This window comes from Vulpes lagopus, chromosome 6 (genome assembly GCF_018345385.1).
Source record: "Vulpes lagopus strain Blue_001 chromosome 6, ASM1834538v1, whole genome shotgun sequence".
Taxonomy (NCBI): Eukaryota; Metazoa; Chordata; class Mammalia; order Carnivora; family Canidae; genus Vulpes; species Vulpes lagopus.
In genome coordinates this window covers 30,118,916-30,141,297 of record NC_054829.1, presented here as the reverse complement: position 1 = coordinate 30,141,297, position 22,382 = coordinate 30,118,916, and the positions used below count along the sequence as shown (strand labels likewise).

General features: G+C 49.2%; 1 protein-coding gene across 1 annotated transcript in view; it reads left to right on the top strand.

The window, feature by feature from the left end:
• PLEKHD1 (pleckstrin homology and coiled-coil domain containing D1) overlaps window positions 1-11,295 on the top strand; it is a 28,685-nt gene extending 17,390 nt beyond the window's left edge. The window contains exons 7-13 of the mRNA XM_041757994.1: window positions 4,311-4,405; window positions 5,840-5,933; window positions 7,228-7,406; window positions 7,944-8,076; window positions 8,423-8,567; window positions 8,903-9,052; window positions 9,263-11,295. Coding sequence (XP_041613928.1) covers window positions 4,311-4,405; window positions 5,840-5,933; window positions 7,228-7,406; window positions 7,944-8,076; window positions 8,423-8,567; window positions 8,903-9,052; window positions 9,263-9,432 — 966 coding nt within the window. The 3' untranslated portion in view covers window positions 9,433-11,295. The remainder of the gene's footprint in view (window positions 1-4,310; window positions 4,406-5,839; window positions 5,934-7,227; window positions 7,407-7,943; window positions 8,077-8,422; window positions 8,568-8,902; window positions 9,053-9,262) is intronic.
• The last annotated feature ends 11,087 nt before the right edge of the window (window positions 11,296-22,382 follow it).

The window sequence follows — 22,382 nt, the reverse complement described above, 5'->3', positions numbered from 1 at the left end:
AGAAGATTCTCTTTCTTTGTCCTTATTAATATGTAGCTTTTTTATTAACAGTAGAAATCATACTCTTTGTAGAACAAACTTTGTCCTCAATCCCACAGTTGACAGACAACTGCTGCCAACATTTTATTATTTTTCTTCAGTCTTTAAAAAAAATATACATTATTCTAGAGGCACCTGGGTGGCTTTGTTAGTTAAGCGTCCAACTCGTGGTTTCAGCCCAGGTCATGATCTCAGAGTCATGAGATCGAGCCCCATGTCGGGCTCTGCACTTAGCATGGAGCATAGTTGAGATTCATTCTCTCCCTCTACTCTGCCCTCCCCCTGCCTGTGTGCACACACTCTCTCTCTCAAAATAAATAAAATATTTAAAAAATATGTATATCATCATATACATATTAACGTGTATATAATTCTTATTATTCTTATATATTTTTCAATGTAATAGGATCATAGCAGATATTCAGTTTTATGGCCCACTTTTTCATTATACCTTCATGACCACTATACCTTTAGCAATTTTTAATGTCATTTTGCATTCCTTGCAAACATCAGTTTTAATGACCATGTACTGATTCATCCTATGTGATGTTCCCTTTAACCATTCTTCTGTTTTTGGACATCTAGCCTGTTTTCACTATTATAAATTGTGAACATTTCTGTACACATAAATCTTGGTCTACTGTCTAGTCATTGAGGAGAGATTCCAACGGGTGAAATCACTGAGTCTGGGCAAGAACTTTTAAGACTCCTGATGCATATTGACAAATTGCTTTCTAGAAAGTTTGTACCAGTTTTCACTCTCACCAGCAGTGTATGGACAGTTCCATCTTGCTCTACCCTACTGCCCACATTTGAGTCCTTCCTTCAACATTGACTGGCTGTAGTGTGGGGAAAGGGACGAAGAGATGCGTGACTTTGAACAAGTTACTTGACTTTTATGTACCTCTGCTTTTCTCATTTGTAAGCTGAGGATAAAAATATTGTCTGCTTTCAGAGTTGTTATGAGGATTAAATGAGTTAATACATGTATAGTACTGAGAAGAGTAAGCTCACAGAGAATGTTATCCATCACTGTCATTATCATATACAAGATCTGTTTCAGAATTCTCTTTTCCATTCCTTTAAATTGCTGTCCATCCTTGAACAGATACCACAGTTTCAGTTTATAATACTATCTGTCATTTATTAAGCACTGTGTTGCAGACAATTTGCATGGATTAGCTCACGTTATCCTCCCATGAAAACTACAAAGTAGTACTGCCCATCTCAGAGAATACCCTCCTCTCTTCTCTCTGCACTAGATCTAAAGGCAATCTAGACCACAACTCCGGCTTCATTTACTGTGTGTGTGCAAATGACTCCCCACTGACAGATGCAATCCTTTTTCTCTGCTGAGCTACAGCTCTTTAATATCCAACTCTTGATGTCACATCTCCAGCCAGAGTTCTCAAAAATACTGCAAACTCAGCGTTTCCGAGACCATTCATGATCTTCTCCAGCACAGCTAGTGCTCCTCTTCTAGTGCTCTCTATCTCAGGGAATTCACCACCATCCCTTTTTGTGCAGACTGGAGACTCAGGAGTCATGCCTCACCCTGTCCTCCCCATCCATCCCCTATCCCACTCTACCCCTGAGTTCTGATGGCACTGCCCCCACATGCTCTAGAACCTGCCTAGCCACTTCTTTCCATCTCACTGCCCTGCTCTGGTTCACAGTATTAGTTAGGTCTTGACGGACTAATGCAGTGGCCTCCCACCTGGGTTCTTTTGGGTCCCTCTTCATCCCTTTCCTCCATGCTGTAGCCAGAGTCATTGTTTACAGTGGAAATCGGGTTATGTTGCTCACCTTGTTCCCCTATTCCCTGCTCAAAACCCTCATTGCTTGTTTTTGTTTAGGTAAAAAAGACCAAAATCCCCAGCATAGCCCAAGGCCCTGTGCAGTCTAGCCTCCTTTGCACCCTGTTCACTCTCATTCTGGGCCCAGCTGTATGGACCTATCTTGGTTCTTTCAGGGCAGCAGTTTGCTATGGGCAGCAGGTTTCCAAAGGGCCTTTGCCCATACTGATCCTCCCGGAATGCTCTTTCCTCTTATTTATCCACCTGCCACCTATTGGCTCAAGAATCTCCTGCTCCCGCCCCCCACCCCATCAATCATTCCCTCCTCCTTGTCCAAGGCAGCTTTACATAGAACTATGTCCCTGTCCTGCACATCACGTGCCTTGGTTTGTAACCATATTCTCACATCAATACTTATTTTATTAGCTTCTGATTCATGCACTGAACTGTAACTCTGTGAGAACTGAGGCATGTCTGGGTTTGCTCATCTTCACATCCTCAATGCAGAGTCTGCCAGATGCTTGGCACATATTAAGCACTCAATAAATATGTGTGGCATGAATGAATGAACCTATAAAAAAAAATCTCATTGGGATTTTTACTGGAATTGCACTGAGCCTGTCAATTAACTGGGAAGAACCTTTATTGTAATCTTCCCAATCAGGGACCTGCATTCTTTTCAAAAGCATAATTACTTTTATGGGGGATTTAGAAATAATGCAGTGAAGCATGGTGAACAGGGATTATTTGGCTTGGAAGAGAGGAGACTTGGGGACAGAATAGTTGTCCCCAACACTTAAAGGGAAAATGGATCAGTCTTGTTCTATGGCTCCAAGGGGAGAAGGCGGACCCACTGCTGGAAGTTATGAGGAGGCAGATTTGGGCTCAGATGGAACTGGGGGATGAAACTGGCTGCCCCCTCTCTTAGGTGTGTCCCTGAGGGACTCAGGGTGTCCGGAAGTTGGATATGTCTTGGGCTCTGTCAGTCTTCTGTTTGGCTAAAGAGCTGCTCACTGGCTCTTCCTTTGCTGGCTGGCATATTCAGGCCTCATGGCTGAGAAGGAGGGCTACAGGGGAGCCAGTAGCTGAGGGCGGCAGGTTCCCTGGCAGGGAAGCCGCTGCTGACGGGGGAGTCTAGTCAAAGGACAGCGGTGGCTGGCGAGGGGGTTGGAGGGCAGTTTCGCTCCATAAATGACATTCAGCCCTCTCATGTGAGCCCCTCAAAACTTTCAGCAAAGTCTTTGGTCCTTCCTCAGTGCTTCTGATTTTGTAGCTTTCAGGCAGGGCCCCTGCTGAGGTTGAATCCAGAAGGAAGAGCTTTGAGCAGGTCATTCTGGGGTGAAATAAGCTGTCTTAAGAGGGACTGACTTCCCTGTCACGAGAGCCATTCAAGCAGAGCCCAGGCCATCTCTTGGCTGGAAAACTGATCCCCGGATTCTAGTATCTGATGAAGACCGAAGCGCCTTTCAAGTGCCTTTGACCATAGAGGGCTCTGCTTCATGAGGGCCCATTTCTCTGACTGTCGCACAGCGCTAAGTATGGCCTGGGCCCACGGTTATTGACTTAGAGGGGAAAAGCATTTTCTCACATAGGCCTGGGACCAACGCAGGAAGGAGGGGTAAGAAAAATCAAATGATTGCTCTGCCCTGTTATCTTCAGGAGCATCTGTTTCGCTCTCTGGTTCTTGGAGGCCTAGCAAGGGCCTGCTGGCCTCTGAGGTGCTAGAAATAATATCCTCCCTCGGGGTGAAATGTGAAGGACAAAGCAGTTGTCACGAAACTGCTTCCAGCTAAGCTTCACTTGAAGTGTACCCTGCAGCCCCACCTGCCAGTAAAGCCCAGGAAAACGGGACTCTTGAAGGGCACATACTTGCTGAAAAAATACAGTGAGTGCTTGCTGGCACTCCTGACAGGCCTAGTCTGGCCCTGGGGGCCTGCCCTGCGCTTTCTGGCTCTCCTGTTCCCTTCTGGCCAAGCGCAGGAAAAGCTGCAGCCACCTGGGCTGGTTACTTCCTAGATGTCTTGAGGGGAAAAAGAAGAGTCCTGATTTTCTGACTTTCGGGTTGGGAATGACTTTTCTTTGCCACCCTTAATGGATGTCACTCCAGGGATCTTTAATGGAAATATACACTCACCACTTTTCTCTCCAGCCAACATGCCTGAGGATGTAGAGTAGACATCTAGAATTATCATCACCTCTACTCACAGGGAACAATGCTGGGATTCTTTCTAAAGCCTAGCTGCAGCATGCTTGGTGTGTTTGATAAGGCCAGGCCCATCATGGATTTTGGGTCTGTTGAAACAGTGTTGCTGGGTGGGACAAGGGCTCCCCAGGTCTTAACCCCGAGTCTGCCCCTGCATATGCCCCAGCCCCGTACTGCAATCCGAGAGTGGCCCCTGGACTAGAGTTCTGGTTCCTGACCTCAGGGGCACTTGGCTGCCCATGACTCTTCTCTTCCCCTCTGGTTTTCTTCAGGAGCTTGAACGCCTTAACCAGGTGCTGGAGGCCGAGAAGCAGCAGTTTGAGGAAGTGGTGCAGGAGCTCAAAATGGAACAGGAGCAGATCAAAAGGTGGTGGTGGTGCCCAGGAGAGGGTGGGAGGAAGGTGCGTCGTGGGCAGGGCATTAGAATCCAGGTCTCCCATCAGGCCTGGGGAGATGCCTCCCAGGAGAGCCTCACCACTTGATAACTTGGTTTGGGTCTGTCTTCCCAGTGCTTCGGGCCTCGGGGCAGCCCAGAAGGAGCTGTAGACCCCACACAAACTGGACACAAGGCACGGGCAGGTGCAAACAAGCATCCCCCAAGCAACGAGGCCCTCTTGCCCCTGTCAAGCCTTCTGTACCAAGAGGTGGACAGGAAAGAGCCAGCCTAGAGGTCTCTAGTCAAGACCCCCAACATGCCCTGCACTGTCCCTTCACATTCTGGCTAATGATGACCCTTGGGATCTTTAATCTGTGTATGGTTTGCAAACCCAGTTGCACACTATGACCATAGACCAGAATGAGAATCTCTAGAAGGTAGAGCCCAGAGATCTATATTTTACAAAAGCTTTCCAGGTCACTCTGAGTCAGCCTATCCAGGAATTTGGAAACTAAGGCTCTGGGTACTGTTGTTGGTGGTGATTGTCGCTGTCTTCCTCCTCCCCCTTCTCCTCCTCCTCATCACTACTGATAATCAGTGTTAGCCCAGAAAGGCTTTTCTTGCAACAACCTTATAAAACAAAGTCAGTTAGACAAGTACTTTGAGGAGGGAGAAGCTCAGAGGATCTGACCAAGTAAATGGCCAAGCATCTGCTTATCCCCAGAATTGCACCAGATACTGGAATAGAAGATAAGCCCTCTTATCTTACAATGCAGGATCTTACAGTCTGTTTGGGAAAACCATTCTCACACCCAGAAAACATCAGCACACTCATATAATCCGGCATAGTGCAGACTCCCTGGGTCATAGGAATTAAGGCATATGTGTGATCCTTGTGGGCACTAAGAGAGGTTTGATTGAGCTGGGCCTTGAAGAATGGGTAGTATTTAGGAAATTGGGCAGGAGGAAAGATAAAGGCATTTCAAGGAGGAGAAAGGTAAACGTGTGAGGGGAACCAGGCTTGTTAAGAAAGCAGCAAGGGGATTGGCATGCCAGAGAAGGGCCTCAGCCATGTCCCAAGTCAGAGTGAGTAGGGGTTCTAGCAGGCTCTGTCTGGGAAAGATAGGAGGTGGGGCCAGGACCCCCTTGGTTTCTCTAGTGTTTCTCTACCTGTGGGGTGGTCCTGGGTTCATCTGACAGATGCATACGTACCTGGAGCAAGTGACTTCCACCCCACTTGGCTGGGATCTCCTTCTTTCAGCCTCAGGTCCCTACAGCTGCTATCAGGACCCTGCCACACAGAGAGGGGCTGGCCTTGCAAGGACCCCTCTGAGCCATATCGGGGAGGTGAAGCCGAAGCATTTCTGTGTGCAGAGGGGATTGGGAGGGGTGGGCACTGCCATACCCAGCCCTCTGTCCCTGCAGGGAGCTAGAGCTAACTGCAAGGTGCCTCAAGGGTGTGGAGCAAGAGAAGAAGGAGCTGAGGCACCTCACGGAGTCCTTGCAGCAGACGCTGGAGGTGAGGGGGCCCTGGTGGGCTGGCTGACCCAGAAGCAGGTTGTTTGGGCCACATGATACAGCATTCCCCAGAGGGTTCTCTGCAAGGAGAACAGGGCAGGATGGAGTTGATCTCAAGGGTCTCTTCTCTGTGGACTGACCTCACCAGGTGAGCCAGTGAGCATGGGAGGCCAGAAGCAGGATCCAGAGGGGCAAACTCAAGTTTGTCCTGCTCTGACTGTGACACCTTCTTTGGTGTTTCTATTTTTATACCAGATGGAGGATTGATTTAGGGTGGGTGGTGGGACTCCCCATTTCTTCCTTCTTGTGGCTCATTGACTTAGCTGCTCCTGGGTGAAACTGAGCAAGAAGGGAAATTAACTGCCATGTTACCTCCATTTGATACACAGAAACTGTAAAAGGGAGGGAGGAGGTGGTAGGTGTCAAGGACCAAGTGCAAACTATCCACAGCCCCTCCTCCCCAACTCTCCCTTGGTTGCCCCTCCACACCCTGCACAAAGACACTCTGACCCTTACTCCAAACCACTGAGCTCATGTGCCCTGAGGAAGCCAAGCTCTTTGAGCCAAGACTTGTGGAGTCTTGTGGAGCCAAGACTCCACACCTTTCCCCATGCTGTTCCTTTCACACAGAATGTCCTTCCTCTTCTTCTCTGCCTTGAGGACTCATCCATCCTTCTAAGACTCAACCCCAACATCAACACAGCCAAGCTTCCCTGACTCTTCCAGGCAAGGGTTTGCCCTGAGCTTTAGGACCCTAAGGCTGCAGGGTTTCTATTCTCTCTCCACTGAGTGGGGCTTTGTGGTGCTTTTATTTGTTTATCTTTCATTTTCACACCATGAGAGATGGTTCTCATGGAGTGTTTCAACTCCAGAATTTTGGGGTAGCACAAGACCCCAGCCTGATAAAGGGGAGGATGTCTAAATCTATTCTAGGGCTTGCTCCTCTTGGATGTTTTTCATATGAGCCCAACACACTCCGTCACTCACCCCTGGAGGAACAAAGACCCCCAAAGGTCATGGAGCCCTTGTGCCCCAGTTGAAGTAGGTGCTACCTCCACTGTAAGCTGCACTGGGTGCCTCCCAAAGTTCCTCAATGAAGGAGTAACCTTGCCTCTTTGTAAAGAAGGAGATCTTGGTTGTCCTTTTACCTTCAGGGAAGAAGGAAGATATTTCGGGTGTCTCTAGAACATTGAGTAAGGAGGGCACCCTTTCCTGAAATTGAAAGGCAGGTGAGGGCAGCCATGTTAGAGAATCTAAATTAGGTTCTTTCTCTTCCTTCTGTCCTTCCATGCCAGGAACTCTCCATAGAGAAGAAGAAAACCCTGGCAATGCTGGAGGAGAATGAGAACCAGTTGCAGACACTGGCCAATCAGAGTGAGCAGCCCCCTCCCAGTGGGGGTCTCCATAGCAACTTGAGGCAGATAGAGGAGAAGATGCAGCAGCTCTTGGAAGAGAAGCTCCTGGCTGAGAAGCGGTGAGAGGCCCTTCAACCCCTGAATCTAGTTTGATAACTTTCCTTGAACTGCATACCCGGATTCTTAGGCTCTAGCTGGCATTGACCAGATAGATCACTTACTTCCTTTTGCCTGGGACTCAGTTTCTCCACGGGGCAAATGGGAAGAAAACTTGCACTACCCGTAGCTGACTTGATCATTATCTCCTCGCACTGGTGTGAACCATACGGACAGGCAGTAGGTCCATCTAATGATGCTTTGTGGCAGGCTGGGCAGGACCTCCATAGCTCCTTTGTACAATGGAGGAATCAACCTCAGAGGGTTGATAGGACCTTCCTAAGGTCACAGAACTAGGAAGACCTGGACCCGAGACTCCAGTCTTCTAACTTCGGACCACAGCACCCCCTCTCATCCCCTGGGTGACAGAACCCAGAAAGTTCTGAGGCTCAAGAAGCCTGGGTCTCAGGGTTTCTCCAGCCGGGTGTCTAGGAGGGGCTGCCTCCCACTGGAAAGCCCCCTGGGTGAGTGAGCACACCTCTTCCACGCCCACCCGGCAGGATGAAGGAGAACGAGGAGCGCTCCCGGGCCCTGGAGGAAGAGCGGGAGTTCTACTCCAGCCAGTCCCAGGCCTTGCAGAACTCGCTGCAGGAGCTGACCGCAGAGAAGCAGCAGGCCGAGCGGGAGCTCAAGGTGCTGGCTTGGGCCTGCTGGCAGCGGCCTGTGTTCGGGAACCTTCCCTCACATTCCTTACCTGCAACTACCTGAATTACCGCTGCCAGCCTGATGGAGCCGCCGCTTGGGGAAGCAGTGAGGGTGCTGCTTGGGCGGGGCAGCATTGGGAGCCCCCTGCCAGACGCAGGGGCTGAGTCCAGGCCGTGTGGTCGGGGGCGGGGGACCGAGGCAGGATGTGGTAACTTCCATCCAAGCCCAGAGGCGAGCCAGCCGGCCTGAGGCGGGGCACCATCAGGGAAGGCTTCGCGGGGAGACGGCAACGGCGCCCCAGGAGCCCACTCGCGGCTCTTCCCGGTGCCCTCAGGCCGAGGTGAAGGTCCGCATGGACCTGGAGAGGCGTCTGCGGGAGGCAGAGGGGGCCTTGAGAAGCCTGGAACAAGGGCTCAACTCCAAGGTGCGGAACAAGGAGAAGGAGGAGAGGATGCGCGCTGACGTGAGCCACCTGAAAAGTAAGCCCTGCCCCCCGCCCCCCCGCCCCGGGGCCAGCCCCCGCCCCCCGCCCCCCGCCCCCCGCCCGAGGCCAGCCCCCGAGCGCCCGGCCCGGGGCGGGGTGCGCAGCAGGTGGGCCGCGCTGCGCGGGGAGGTTCCCCTCGGGGCTCCCGGGGCGCGGCTTCCTCCCGGCTCTGGAACTGGAACCTGCAGGGCGGGTGGGCGCGCTCCCCGCTGGAGCCCCTCGGGGCTGCTCCGCGGGGCGCGGGGCGCGGGGCGCGGGGCGGGGCGGGGCGGGGCGGGGCGGGGCGGGGCGCGCGGCCGGCGGGAGCAGAGCGCGCACCTGCGGCCGCAGGGTTCTTCGAGGAGTGCATCCGGAACGCCGAGCTGGAGGCCAAGATGCCGGTCATCATGAAGAACTCCGTGTACATCCACAAGGCGGCCACTCGCCGCATCAAGAGCTGCCGCTTCCACCGGCGCCGGTCCAGCACCTCCTGGAACGACAGTGAGTGCGGCTGCGGCTGGCGGCGCGCCCGGCCCGAGGGGGCGCCCAGGCGGGGCCGGGGCGGGGGGCGCGGGGCGCGGGGCGCGCGGATCCAGCGCCGAGGCTGGGCGGGGCGGCCTGGGACTGGCTGCGGCAGCCCGGCAGCCCGTGGGGTGGGGACCGGCCGAGCCTTGGTGAGCCAGGGGCCGCTCACGGCCACCCTCTCCCCAGTGAAGCCGTCCCAGTCTTTCATGACCTCCCAGCTGGATGCCAACAACATGGAGGAGCTGAAGGAGGTGGCCAAGAGGCTCAGCCGGGACCAGCGCTTCCGAGAATCCATCTACCACATCATGGCAAACCAGCCAGGAGCCCCCTCCGTGGTTCCCCGGGGTGGAAAGTGATGGGTGCTCCTCCCCTGCCCCCCAGGTCTTTCCTTAGTGGCTGGGTGGGGGAAGGGGTGCCAGGAGGGGATCCAACTCCCCCTGGCACCTCTCTGCTCCCCTCTGGGCCAGAGCTGCACCTCACCCTCAAAGGACAGGGGTGGCACTTCCCTCACCTCCACCCCGGCCCCTATCCTTGGGTTTATATCGGGGGCCCATCAGGCCCAAGCTGGGTGCTGCCTGGTTGTTACCTGGTGCTCACCTGGTGAGGTCAGGAGGGGCTTGGCTGCGCTTGGAGACATTTTGGTTGGGGAATGGGGTGGGCAGGGCCCAGAGCCGTTGTGCCCATCTCTCTGTGATGCTGCTTCCTTGTCTTCATGTATAAAGGCCACCCCTCCCCACCTTGACACCTACCTGCTTCCCCCCCACCCCCACCCCAGGTTTCTAACCCTTTCTTTGCTTCTGAGGCCCATACACATCCCTCAGCCAAGGCCCCTCACTTTTACCACATTGTAGGGAAGGGAAGAGAGGGACCTAACACAGTGACTTTTGGGTTTGTGGCATACCACACATGCTATGGTGCCTCCTTTCCTGAGGTTGGGCCCTGGCTGAGAGGCTACCCACTCACTTCCATCCTCAGGTGAGATCATCCACCTGTAGCTTCAGCTGGCTTGGAGGGAATGTGACCCTGCCCCTTAACCCCCACATTCTTCCTACTGTGTACTGAGGGCCCAGCACCCTGGCTGAGATCTGGGGCCAGCAGTGATGCTGAGTGCTCTCCCAGAGGACGGTAGTAAGCCTAAGAGGTGGAACAAGGAGGCCCTGCCTCCTGCACTGTTTACTCCTGGTTGAGTAGGGAGGCAGCTGCCTCTGGCAGTGGTGGTGCTGTGGGTCTGTGGGATCGCAGAGGTCTCCCTCTGAGCTGCCCCTGCTTGGTCACCTTGCTGTCTCCTCTCACTGCGGAGGCTTTACCCAGTGAAGCAATGTGATCCTGGAAGATGCAGGGCCTGAACGTTGGATCTGCCTGGGATCAGGCTGCTCATGGTCACTGGTGGTATTAAAGGTGCTGATCCTCTGCTGCTTGGCAAACAGAGCCAGGAGCCCAGTCTGAGCGGCACACAGATGACTGCAGGGCAAGCCCCAGCAAGGTGCTGGCCTCCCCTCAAAACACATGCATGTCTACTGGACAGCTAGCCCAGGCCAGGTTTGTGGTGCCCTGCTCTGTGCTCAGGGCTGCCTGGTGAAGCTAAGGGGGCCTCAGCTAGAGTCCTGGGTGGGCTCCGATTGAGAAGTGGGGGGGTGGTCCAGGGCAGAGGCACTTAGAATCGATACATTTGAAAAAAGATAAGTCTAAATGTAAAAACTTTAAACACGGAGAAACCTGCATAAACTTGGAACTCACTTATCTAACATGTATATAGGATGGACTTTGAAATTAGGAGAAAGATGTATAAAATCAAGATTACCATTTTTTGGTTTTGTTTTTAAAGAATTAGGTTGATAATGGTTTGTTCTTGGAGAAAGGTCTTTTGGAAATTTTCAAATGCATTTTTTCCCCCAGACAAGCTATTAACCTGAAAAGAAGTGCTTTTCCGTGAACATTCACCAATCCCTAGTTCCTTTCCTCCCATTTCCCCCCCTACTTTCTATGCCTCGGGCAAGTCTGGGTTATTTCCAAGCAACTGATCAGTCCATAAGTATTTATTTGTTGAAAGCTCACTATGTACCTAACACTGTAAATAGTAAAAGAGCAATATCTCTATATGAAAGTATATCACAGTGGAAATTACTTATTGGAAATGTATTGATCTGATTAAAAAAAAAACAAAAAAAAACAAAAAACCAGAACCCATACTCCTTGGCCAATTAAATGGGTTTCCTGCAGTACCGCTGGTGGTGTGATCATTGCTAGAGAGATGTTTCCCCCTGCAGGCCAAATGTGGAATTGTACAATCACTTGCATGTAGTCTTAATAAGCAGGTGTGTTTCTCTAAGTGTGAAGAAATACTCTGGTTGCTGCAACTCCTGGGAGAGGCTTCCTAATAATTAACCAAAACGTCTATGTTCCCACCCTGAGATCCTGGTTGGCCCCATGTAACAGCACTATCAGCTTGATTTTATTCTGATTTGAGCACTGACCAAAGGGAGCAGACTTCATGAGTAGGAATAGCCTCAGGGAAGCAAAGGACATCTAGTTTTATGGCTTGCTGGCTTCAGTATTCCCACTGGAAGTTGACAGCGTGCCTTCTCTGCTGAGGAGAAGTGTATGCTTTTTGTTTTGTAATCCCATAAGAGAGAGTAAGAAATGGTAATGACCGGTTGGTTGTAATGCTGTTCCCCAACAGTATGTTAATGGGTGAGGTCAGAGATCCGTAAAACACTCAGGAGCTGACCCACTGCCCAGCTGCCAGCTCCTGGGAAGGATCCACTGACTGTATTTATCTCTGGAGGGATGTCACTGCCACCCCCTTCCCCCATCCTATCCCACGCAGCGGCCTGCGGGTGGTCAAGTACCATCTGAGTAAAATTTGGAGCCCCCAGTGAATGATGATGGTGGAGCAGCAGAGACTTGCTTGAGTCACAGAGAAGCAGTCTGTGTCAGAGTTGGTCTAAATGGAAGGTAGTCATTAAAATCACCAGACAAAAGGGGCTGCTCCGAAGCCCTCAGATAAAGGCCAGCAGCCCCTGGGGAATTTGGTGCTTCTGTGAGGAGCCAGGATGGTGATGCTCCGACTCCAAGGCTGCTGCAAGGACTTTGCAAAGCTAGAAACCTTATGGCTTGGACTTGGGAGGCAGTTACTTCTTTTACTTCACATACCCCTGGTGAGCAAGGAGTGTTCTGGCTTTGCTTCTGGGTGAGACTCTGACCAGGCAGAGAAGTTGGGTTGAGACAGGGCTGTTCAAAGTCAGGAGGCCCCACCTCAGGGGCTCCAGGAGATTGCAAAGCCAGAGCTAGCTGACAGTGCATTTGGGGGCTCACCTGCTGCACCCTGCCTTGCTTCTCCTGTAGGATCTGATCCCTGCCTCTAGGCTGAGGGTCCTGCCTAGAACAGACTCAACCTGTCCTGTTACCCAAGCAAAAACTGTGGCTCATGGGCCTTGGGATATCACTGACCACAGGAGAACCTTTTCTCTAGCAGAGCAGTAACCCTGTCACGAGAAAAGGGAAGGAACTTGTCCCACATGCTGCTTGCTGCTGTGAGGGTGGGGTGGGAGTGTCTCTGATGGTGAAAGTTCAGGTCTCAGCTCTGCAACTTTTAATAAGTCACTATTTAAAATATTTTTTATATGTATGTATTTTTATTAGGTAGGAGATAAATCTCTTAAATCTCATGAGGCTGCTCAGAGCCTTTATAGTTCTCAAGTTCTATAAACTGGGACCCTCCAGCCCTGGGATGAACAAAACGTGGCCGCCACTGCCAGCGCTGATCATAGAAATATAGTTCTCAGGGAGGAAGGATGCTCTGGCTCAGGTTGAACTTGAGGCCATGCTATTGCCAGAAAATTTTAGTGTGTATTTATTTATTTATTTATTTATAAATTTTAGTGTTTATTTTTATTATTTTTTTCTGAATTTTATTTTATTATTTTTTTATTTTTTATGATAGTCACACAGAGAGAGAGAGAGAGAGGCAGAGACACAGGCAGAGGGAGAAGCAGGCTCCATGCACCGGGAGCCCGACGTGGGATTCCATCCCGGGTCTCCAGGATCACACCCTGGGCCAAAGGCAGGCGCCAAATTGCTGTGCCACCCAGGGATCCCAAATTTTAGTGTTTAGATGAGAACAGGAAAACTAATTTATCACCTCAAAGAGAAGGCAGTTGTGACTAATTTCACTACTTGGAAGGCCATCCTGGGGGGAAGGAAAGATGTCCATTCTCGTGTTCACCCTGATGTCTGAGACCGTCTGTCAGCATCACTTCTTTCCATCTTCATCCACAAATGTTTATTGGGATTCCATTGCACGAAGTCAAGTGCCTACCATGTGCTTATTATCTCTATCACTTACTGTTATTTTTTTCACTGTGGTAAAATATACCTAACATAAAAAGTCACCATTTTGACCATTTTTCAAAAGGTTTTATTTATTTATTTGAGAAGAAGAGAAGCAGACTCCCCACGGAGCAGGGAGCCCAATTCAGGGCTCGATCCTAGGATTAGTTGTGCAACCATCTCCAGAACTTTTAGGGGTTTTCTAAAATATTTTATTTAGTTTATTTATGAGAGACACAGAGAGAATCAGAGACATAGAAAGAGTTCCGGGCTCTTCACAGGGAGAAGGATGCAGGATTCAATCCCAGACCCCAGGATCATGCCCTGAGCTGAAGGCAGGCGCTCAACTGCTGAGCCACCCAGGTGTCTCCTCCAGAACTTTTTCATCTTGCAAAGCTGGAATGCTATGCATTAAACAACTCCCTGGTTCCTCCTCCCCAGTCCCTGCCAACTACCATTCTACTTTCTATTTCTATGAATTTGACTCCTTTAGATACCTCGTAAAAATGGCATCATATGGTATGTGTCTTTTTATGACTGGCTTACCTCATTTAACGTTAAGTTAACTGTCCTCAAGTTTTGTTCACATTGTAACATGTGTCAGAATGTTCTTCCTTTTTAAGGCTGAATAATATCATACCCCTTTCAAAAAGAAAAACTTAAATCTTATTTTGCCATAAGTTGTTGACCAATGATGAGAGCCCTTCCTGTCTTAAGGGATAAGAGAATCACAGCAGAGAGGAAGGGAAATTGGGCCCAGATGCTTCTCTTTTTTCCAGGTTGCTCCTCATAATGGCCTGGTGTGAAGGGATGCTTTGGAGTTCACTTCCTCCCTCTTCCCGGCAGATGGCAGCATGCTCTGCACCGGGTCTGCAAAATCTGGTGGCAAAGTGAGCTAAGGCTCCCGGAGGGAGAAGGGGGAGGGCTTTGGGACTCTGCTCAGGTTCTGCATTATTGGGGAAGAATCGCCCGGTTGTTCTCCCCTTTCAGATATGAAACAAAAGTCTCCGCTTCAGCCATCATCTATTAAGTCTGTTATACATCATGTGCTTTCACACCAATTTCTTCTTTTTATCCTTACAAGATTCCCTCCCCTTGAAGCCACAGAAGTTAAGGAAGCTTTGCCCAAGGTCACACAGCTTCTAAGTGGAGGTTCAGATATTTGAGTTCAAGGCCAGTGTTCCTACTAGCATATGTAAAATATTATATGTAAATAATTCCATGTGAAATTTTTTAAAAAGATTTTATTTATTCATGAGAGACACTGAGAGAGAGAGAGGCAGAGGAAGAAGCAGGCTCCATGCGAGGAGCCTGACATGGGACTCGATCCCGGGTTTCCAGGATCACACCCTGGGCTGAAGGCAGCACTAAACCGCTGAGCCACCCAGGCTGCCTGTGTAAAAATTTTTTAGTGGGTTTCTTTTCTTTCTCCCTTCTTCCCTTTATTTCTTTCTTCCTGCCTTCTTACCTCCAGCAAATAAAAAGATATTGAGTTCCTCTATGTTCTAGGCACCAGAGTCTGTGCTCAGATCTTTTCTATTATGGGTTCTTTTTTTTTTCTTAAGATTTGTTTATTTATTCACAAGAGACACAGAGAGAGGGGTAGAGAGACATAGGCAGAAGGAGAAGCAGGCTCCCTGCGGGAAGCCTGATGCTGGACTCGATCCCAGGACCCCGGGATCATGACCTGAGCCACAAGTAGATGCTCAGCCACTGAGCCACCCAGGCGTCCCACCTACTATGGGTTCTTAAGGGATTGACTCAGTTGCTTGGTAACTAAGAGTTTTCCAAGAATTCTTCCATTCTAAAGAGTCTGGCTAGTCTAGCATAGCAGGCCCTGAGGGTCAGAGCTTCTCATCCTAAGAACTTTGTAAAGCAACCAGGCCTCTTCTTGCTGCCTCCAACCACTTTGAGGCTGGCGGTCTCTTCCACTTCTCCCTCATCTACCCTCCCCAAAACTTCCCAGTCAGCGTCCTCTGGAACAGAAGCATCCTCTCTAGGAGGAGGTAGCCAATGGGCAGCACCTGATGGGAATCTAAGAGGTCTGGGTGGTCCTACAGAGCCAGTGATTGATCCTGAGAGAGTGGCAAGCCATTCCATCTCCCCTTTGTACAATGAGGGTATGGATTTAGATGGTTTCAAAACCTTGAGTAATTCTGGTCATCACACTTCTCTACTGGGGATTGCCTGAGGGGTGGGCATGGGACCATGATGGCCCATGAGATTCGAAGTTTGTGGGCAGCCCAGGTGGCTCAGCGGTTTAGCGCCGCCTTCAGCCCAGGGTGTGATCCTGATCAAGTCCCATGTCAGGCTCCCTACGTGGAGCCTGCTTTTCCCTCTGCCTGTGTCTCTGCCTCTCTCTCTCTGTGTCTCTCATGAGTAAATAAATAAAATCTTTAAAAAAAAATTTGAGAGATGAGAAGTTTGCTGGAGGACTTCTGATACAGGCTTTTCACCTTTAGAGTCATAGGGAAGATATGATCCCTTTTTTGCCCACTGGACACTGCATGTCTGGATATGACACCTAGAAAGAAGGTAGCCAACTTGTGACCATGACAGCAGCTGTGTCTGAAAACATGACAAGGAGACTTGGTCCTTACTGATCTGTCACAAAGTTCTGCAGTACTAGATCTGCCCTATCTCAGGACTACTTGTTATGGGATCCGATTGATCTTTCCATATTGTGGAGGCCTGTTTGATTGCTTTTTTCTCTTCTTTTCAAATAAGAGTTGCCCAATTGATAGTCACCTTAGTTTTTTCAGAGTTGTTGTGTGAGCCCCAAAGACTGAGAGACCTTGTCCTAAGGAAATCACAACATTTTCAGTTATAGGATGGGAACTAGAATTCATCTACTCATTCAGTCAACAAATATCTATTGAGAGCCCCAAATCATATTTTAAAAAATTCTAGACATACACCCCTCACAACTCAAAATCTCTAAAATCAGGATATATCAAGTGTTTTTTTTTTTTTTAATTAATTTATTTACTTTAGAGAGAGAGCGCACAACCTGGGGGATGAGGAGCAAAGGGAGATGGAGAGAAAAATCTCTCCAGGCTCCATGCTGAGCACAGAGCCCCATGTTGGACTCTATCCCAGGACCCCAAGATCATGGCCTGAGCTGAAATCAAGCACATGGCAATATCAGTGAGGTTGTCATTGCCTTTGCAGACATCAGCATCCTAACGTCAAAATGTGTAGACTGTCAATAGTTTGGCGGAAAAAAATCCTAAAATACAGAGCATGCTCTTCATAAGAGTCACATGGTTGCTGAGGAGGTGGTGAATCAGACATTTCTGGGCTCACTTGCAATATGATACAGCTAGATCCACAGAATCGTAAAGCTGGCTGCAGAGCCCAGCACATATGACACTTAACTTCTTTTATGGATTCTTTTGAGAAGTGCTGTATCATCAAGACTCTTGATGCCTCAGAGGATGCCAGCATGTGAAAAGAAGATGGGCATTGTGAATCTCAGTCAAAGAGAGAGGAATCAGATTTGGAATGAGGAGTTCTAGAAATACCTTAGTCCATTACTTCACCTCTATTTCCTGTATTATTATGCACAAGAGTGATTTACGATGAAAATCTATGACTCATCAAATCTAAAAGAACTCTTTCAGTAATTATAAAATAAAAATTCTGAGTGCACGCATAGTGTCAGAGTGTCATAGTTTAATTGTCAGCATTTTAAGTCTCTCAGTAGTATGTAAAATAATGCTATGCCTCATACTCAAGGATGTCTTAAATTAGATAATGTTATTCTTTGTGCCAAGCTCTGTCCTGGTGCCAGGGAGTGAACAAGAATCAAAAGCCTGGGGATCCCTGGGTGGCACAGCGGTTTGGCGCCTGCCTTTGGCCCAGGGCACGATCCTGGAGACCCGGGATCGAATCCCACATCAGGCTCCCGGTGCATGGAGCCTGCTTCTCCCTCCGCCTGTGTCTCTGCCTCTCTCTCTCTCTCTGTGACTATCATAAATAAAAAATAAAAAATTTAAAAAAAAAATAAAAAAATAAAAATAAAAAATTTAAAGAATCAAAAGCCTGGTTGTTTGTTCAGCTTGGTTTCGGAGAGTCCTTTAGATGTCATTCAGGGACCTGTATGACAACCACTTTTCATTTATCAACTCTCGCTTCCAAGGTTGCCCTTTTCCATTGTGCCTTGAAGTAGCCTAGAGCACCTCTGTTCTCATTTAATTGATGGGAACTCAGTCACATGGCCTCATCCCCTGCAGGAGAGTCTGGGAAATGTGGTCTGGCCTAGCACCCAAGGTAAACGGTGACTACGGATGCTAACGAGCAGCCAGCAGTCTTGCTGTACACTATAAGCAACACTGTGGAAATGGAGGAGCGTCCCAGCAGCCCAGAGCCTCCCTGAAGAAAACAAAAACACCAACTTGCCTGTCCTGCCGTTGTGTCTTGGTGGCTGCTGATCTGAACATCAGGCACATCACTGAATAGATGTTCGTGACTCAGAATATTAGCCCCATTGGTAACCAGTTTTTGATAGCCTTGGTTACCCGTGGGGGCTAAGAGGATTAAAGGAGTTTGTGGTGCTTATCCTAAACCATGAATTTCTACTTGAGATATTTTTGGGCAGAAGAGATTTTTCAGGAATGCCTGTAAAGCCCCATCACTTAGCACTGCCAATTCCGCCTCTCTGCCTGTTCAGGGGGGCTGGTGGGGACTGGCTTATTTGCTCAGTAGACTATGTGCTGGTGACTAGGAACACAGGGCTCCAGCCTTCAGGGTACAGAACAGAGCACTGGTGCAGAGGAGTTCGGGTTTCACCAATCACATGCTGTGTGACTTGGGCAAATTAGTTAACGTTTCTGGGCATTGGATCTCTCAGCTGTAAAGGTGTAGTCCTCAAGTGTAAATGTAGCAGCAATGCCTGCCTTTACCACTTCACAGGCTGTTGAGAGGATCCAGAGAGCTGGGGTAGGGAGAGAGCTCTGTGAATTGTAAAGCTTCATGCAAGCACTATATTATGTTGACAAAGAGAGCGCAGGTCTGCACTGTGTGAAATTTCCTTGAGTGATGGTGGTCTTGCTCATACTCCGTCTGTCTGATGGGACATTTCTAAGCCACTTGGTTGAAAAGCCTCTCCTTCTCCTTCCAGACACACACACACACACACACACACACACACACAGACACGGAGCTTGTTCTATTTGGTATTCAGGGTAAAGCCTGTAAGTCAGGGCTGAGGAACTGAGGCCTAATATTAGTGGGAAATCCTCAGGAAAAGGAGGGAAGCTGGGGCCATGGCTGCCTCTCACCTGAGTGGGAACTGAACACATTTTTTGTTGGCAGCAGCCTGGGGGTGCTGTGAGTACCAGGAGGAGCCCATATGCCCAGTTTGGCACAGCACACAACTTTGTCTCCCCTCTCTGGCCAGCAATGTCCACAATAGCCAAACCAGGGAAAGAGCCCAGATGTCTCGCTGTTCCTAGGCCTTTTAAGCTGCACTGGCTCCTCTTGCTCCTCTAACATTTCCTAGATGAACAGAGGTTGGAAGCAAGAACCATTCTCTCCACTTTAGAACTATACAAAGCAAGAGAGAGGGAAAGGAATTTCTGGCTCCTTTCTATCTCTTTACCTTTCTTCAGTGTGAACCGTTTCTGTCATTCTCTGAGTTCTGTGACGTATTCTTGAGTTCCTGGGCCTTTCTTTTTTTTTAGAGGGTTTTTTTTTTTTTTTCATTTAAATTCCATTAGTTAACATACAATGTATTATTGGTTTCAGAGGTAGAGGTCAGTGACTCATCAGTCTTATATAACACCCAGTGCTCATTATATCATGTGTCCTCCTAATGCCCATCACCCAGTTACCCCATCCTCCCCACCCCCACCCCTCCGGCAATTCTCAGTTTGTTTCCTTTGATTAAGAGTTTTTTTTATTTTTTATTTTTTATTTTATTTTTTTTTTTGATTAAGAGTTTAATATGTTTTTCTCCCTTTCTGATTTCATCTTTTTTATTTTTTTCCTCTCTTCCCCTATGATCCTTTGTTTTGTTTCTTAAATTCCACGTATGAGTGAGAGCATATGATAATTATCTTTCTCTGATTGACTTATTTCACTTAGCATAGTTACATCCACGTTGTTGCAAATGGGAGTAGATATTTGCAAATGACATGTCAGATAAAGGGCTAGTGTCCAAAAATCTATAAAAAACTTACTAAATTCAACACCCAAAGAACAAATAATCTTTTTTTTAAGATTATTTATTTATTTATTCATGAGAATACACAGAGAGGAGAGAGAGAGAGGCAGAGGGAGAAGCAGGCTCCACGCAGGGAGCCCGACGCGGGACTCGATCCCGGGTCTCCAGGATCACGCCCTGAGCTGTAGGCGGCACTAAACCGCTGAGCCACCCGGGCTGCCCAAGAACAAATAATCTAATCAAGAGATGGGTAGAAGGCATGAACAGACATTTCTCCAAGAAGATATACAAATGGCCAATAGAAACATGAGAAAATGCTCAACATCACTCGGCAACAGGGAAACAAATTAAAACCACAATGATATACCACCACCTCACTCTGGTCATAATGGCTAAAATTAGCAAGTCAGGAAAGGACAGATGTTGGCAGGGATGTGGAAAAAGGGGAAACCTGTTACACTGTTGGGAATGCAAACTGGTACAGCCACTCTGGAAAGTATACAGGTTCCTCAAAAAGTTGAAAATAGAGCTACACTATGACCCAGCAATTGTACTACTGGGTCAGTAGTCTTTGGGTCTTTACTCCAAAGATATAAACATAGTGATCTGAAGGGGCACCAGCACCTCAATGTTTATAGCAGCAGTGTCCACAATAACCAAACCAGGGAAATAGCCCAGATGTCTTGCTGTTCCTAGGCCTTTTAAGCTGCACTGGCTCCTCTTGCTTCTCTAACATTTCCTAGGTGAACAGAGGTTGGAAACAAGATGCATTCTCTCCACTATAGAGCTATACAAATCGAGACAGAGAGGGAAAGGAATTTGTTCAGATGGGGTGGGAGAGGAGGAGAAGAGGCAACTGAGAAGAATTCACTTGGGAAGAGGGAGGGCCCATCAGGATACTTGTGGTTGCCATGACAGAACATATTGGCTCATGAGGCTGGAAATGTCTCTGAATCAAAGTATTAGCCACAGGGACCAGGCCTCAGGACTTAGAACTGGAGACCCTGACACCAGGATCTTAGGTTCTCTCTCTGCTCCTCTTTGCTTCTCTTTGTGTGTTGATCTTGCTCTCCCTCACTGCAAACATCTGGGAGAAGACCTAGCCGCTTGCAGCCCCAGCTTGGCCAGGGGAAAAAACCAACCCTTTCCTTGAGGCTGCCTATATTCACCCCAGGGAAGGGACAGGACCCATGGCTCAGGTCATGTGCCCACGGCTTAGTTGAATCACTGGTGTAGGTGAGGAGAAAGCCTCTGGACTTCCCCAGGCAATCCACCCTACAGAGAGGGATGGGAAGAATATAGGCAGAGGGTAGTTGCGGCGGCGCGTGTGCACACACGCGTGCGTACATGTGTATGTGGTGCGACCTGCCAAGACTGTGGCATCACGGAGGGTGGGGGCGTGAGCAATGTTGAGGAGCAGCAGCAGCAGCAGCAGCAGGATCACATCCTCCCTGGGCTCTAGCGGCTTCTTGGAGGCGGGTCAGCAACAGTTGTCATGGCAACAGCCTTGATGGGAGGATCTTAAGGAAAAGACTGAAGCTGGAATGTTTTGAGTATTTGCCTATAAATGAGCCTGTCTCTTGCTAAGAGCCAAAGGAAGACAAAGCCCAGCTTCTTGGGTCATTTCAGTCTGCGTTGAGCGGTTGGCGATGGTACAGATGGAGTCCAGTTTGAGTTTCCCTCCCTGAGATGAAGGAGGTAGCCACAGGACTCTTCTAAAGCAATCGTGGGAACCGCATGCAACCACCTACCTGAACCTGTGCCCTATTGTCTACCATGGAGTATTGTTCCTCAAGGTATCACAAGAGCATGCTTTGTTCCCAACAAACACTTAGGCAGCTCACAGGCAGGGACTGCTTTCATACACAACATGCCCCTCCAGCGAGCCTACTGTTCCGCCTCCAGTCCAGCCAGGGCTTGCTGAAGTGGACACTGGCCGCCCCAACAAAGGTCACCTACATGGTGAGGCTCCTGGCCTTTGGGTTTTATCTCCATTGGTTCAGCTTTCCCTCCGGTCATCCTAGGAGGAAACAGGGCTGGTGCTTTTACAATTTTCATTTGAAAGATGAAGAAACAATGGTCAGAGAATCCTGGCCTCAAGAGAAACTTGAAACCCCACTCTGCCTAGCCCTGTCCACCCTCCTCTCCCATCCCTAAGGGATAGGATGAGGCCAGGCCTGATTGAGTACCTGGGGCAGGGGGCAATGCTCTAGGCCTCTGTGATGGGAAGGGTTCCCCTTGGACTCTTTCTCATGTCCAGGGACTTCCCTCCCTGAGTAAGCATGAAGGATATAGAATGAACCTGCTTTGCATGAATCTTGGACAAAAATTCTTGCTCACTTTTCCTCAGCATGCTTTTTGTGGGATGCACCTTTCTTTACTATAGGAGTGTTAAGTCATTCTGGGATTCAGGAGAAACAAAAAACTGACTCCCTACATGAGCCTTCAGCCTACATTTAGGGGTCTTTTATAGGGCAGCCTCATCTACCAGGGCAGATACACATCAGTAATAAAGAGCTTGCGTTTCATCTGTCTCCGGATGGGGTAGGGCTGGAGGATGTGAAGTCTCTGGCTAGATCCTGTTATTCTGTCACATCACACACTAGAGATCTGCCCAAGGTCCCACTGCCATGAAAGGTAGAACTGAGCTGGAGCTCAGCCTTTGGAGCCAAGTCCCCATCTCTTCCCTTCTACCCCTTCTAGTCTTGAGACAATGCCAAGCCAAATGGTCCAGCAGCCTTGGGCATTCCAGGAGGAGCTGTGCACATTGGTTCTGGGTTCCTGCTTGGGGTCACCAGTCCATGATGGATG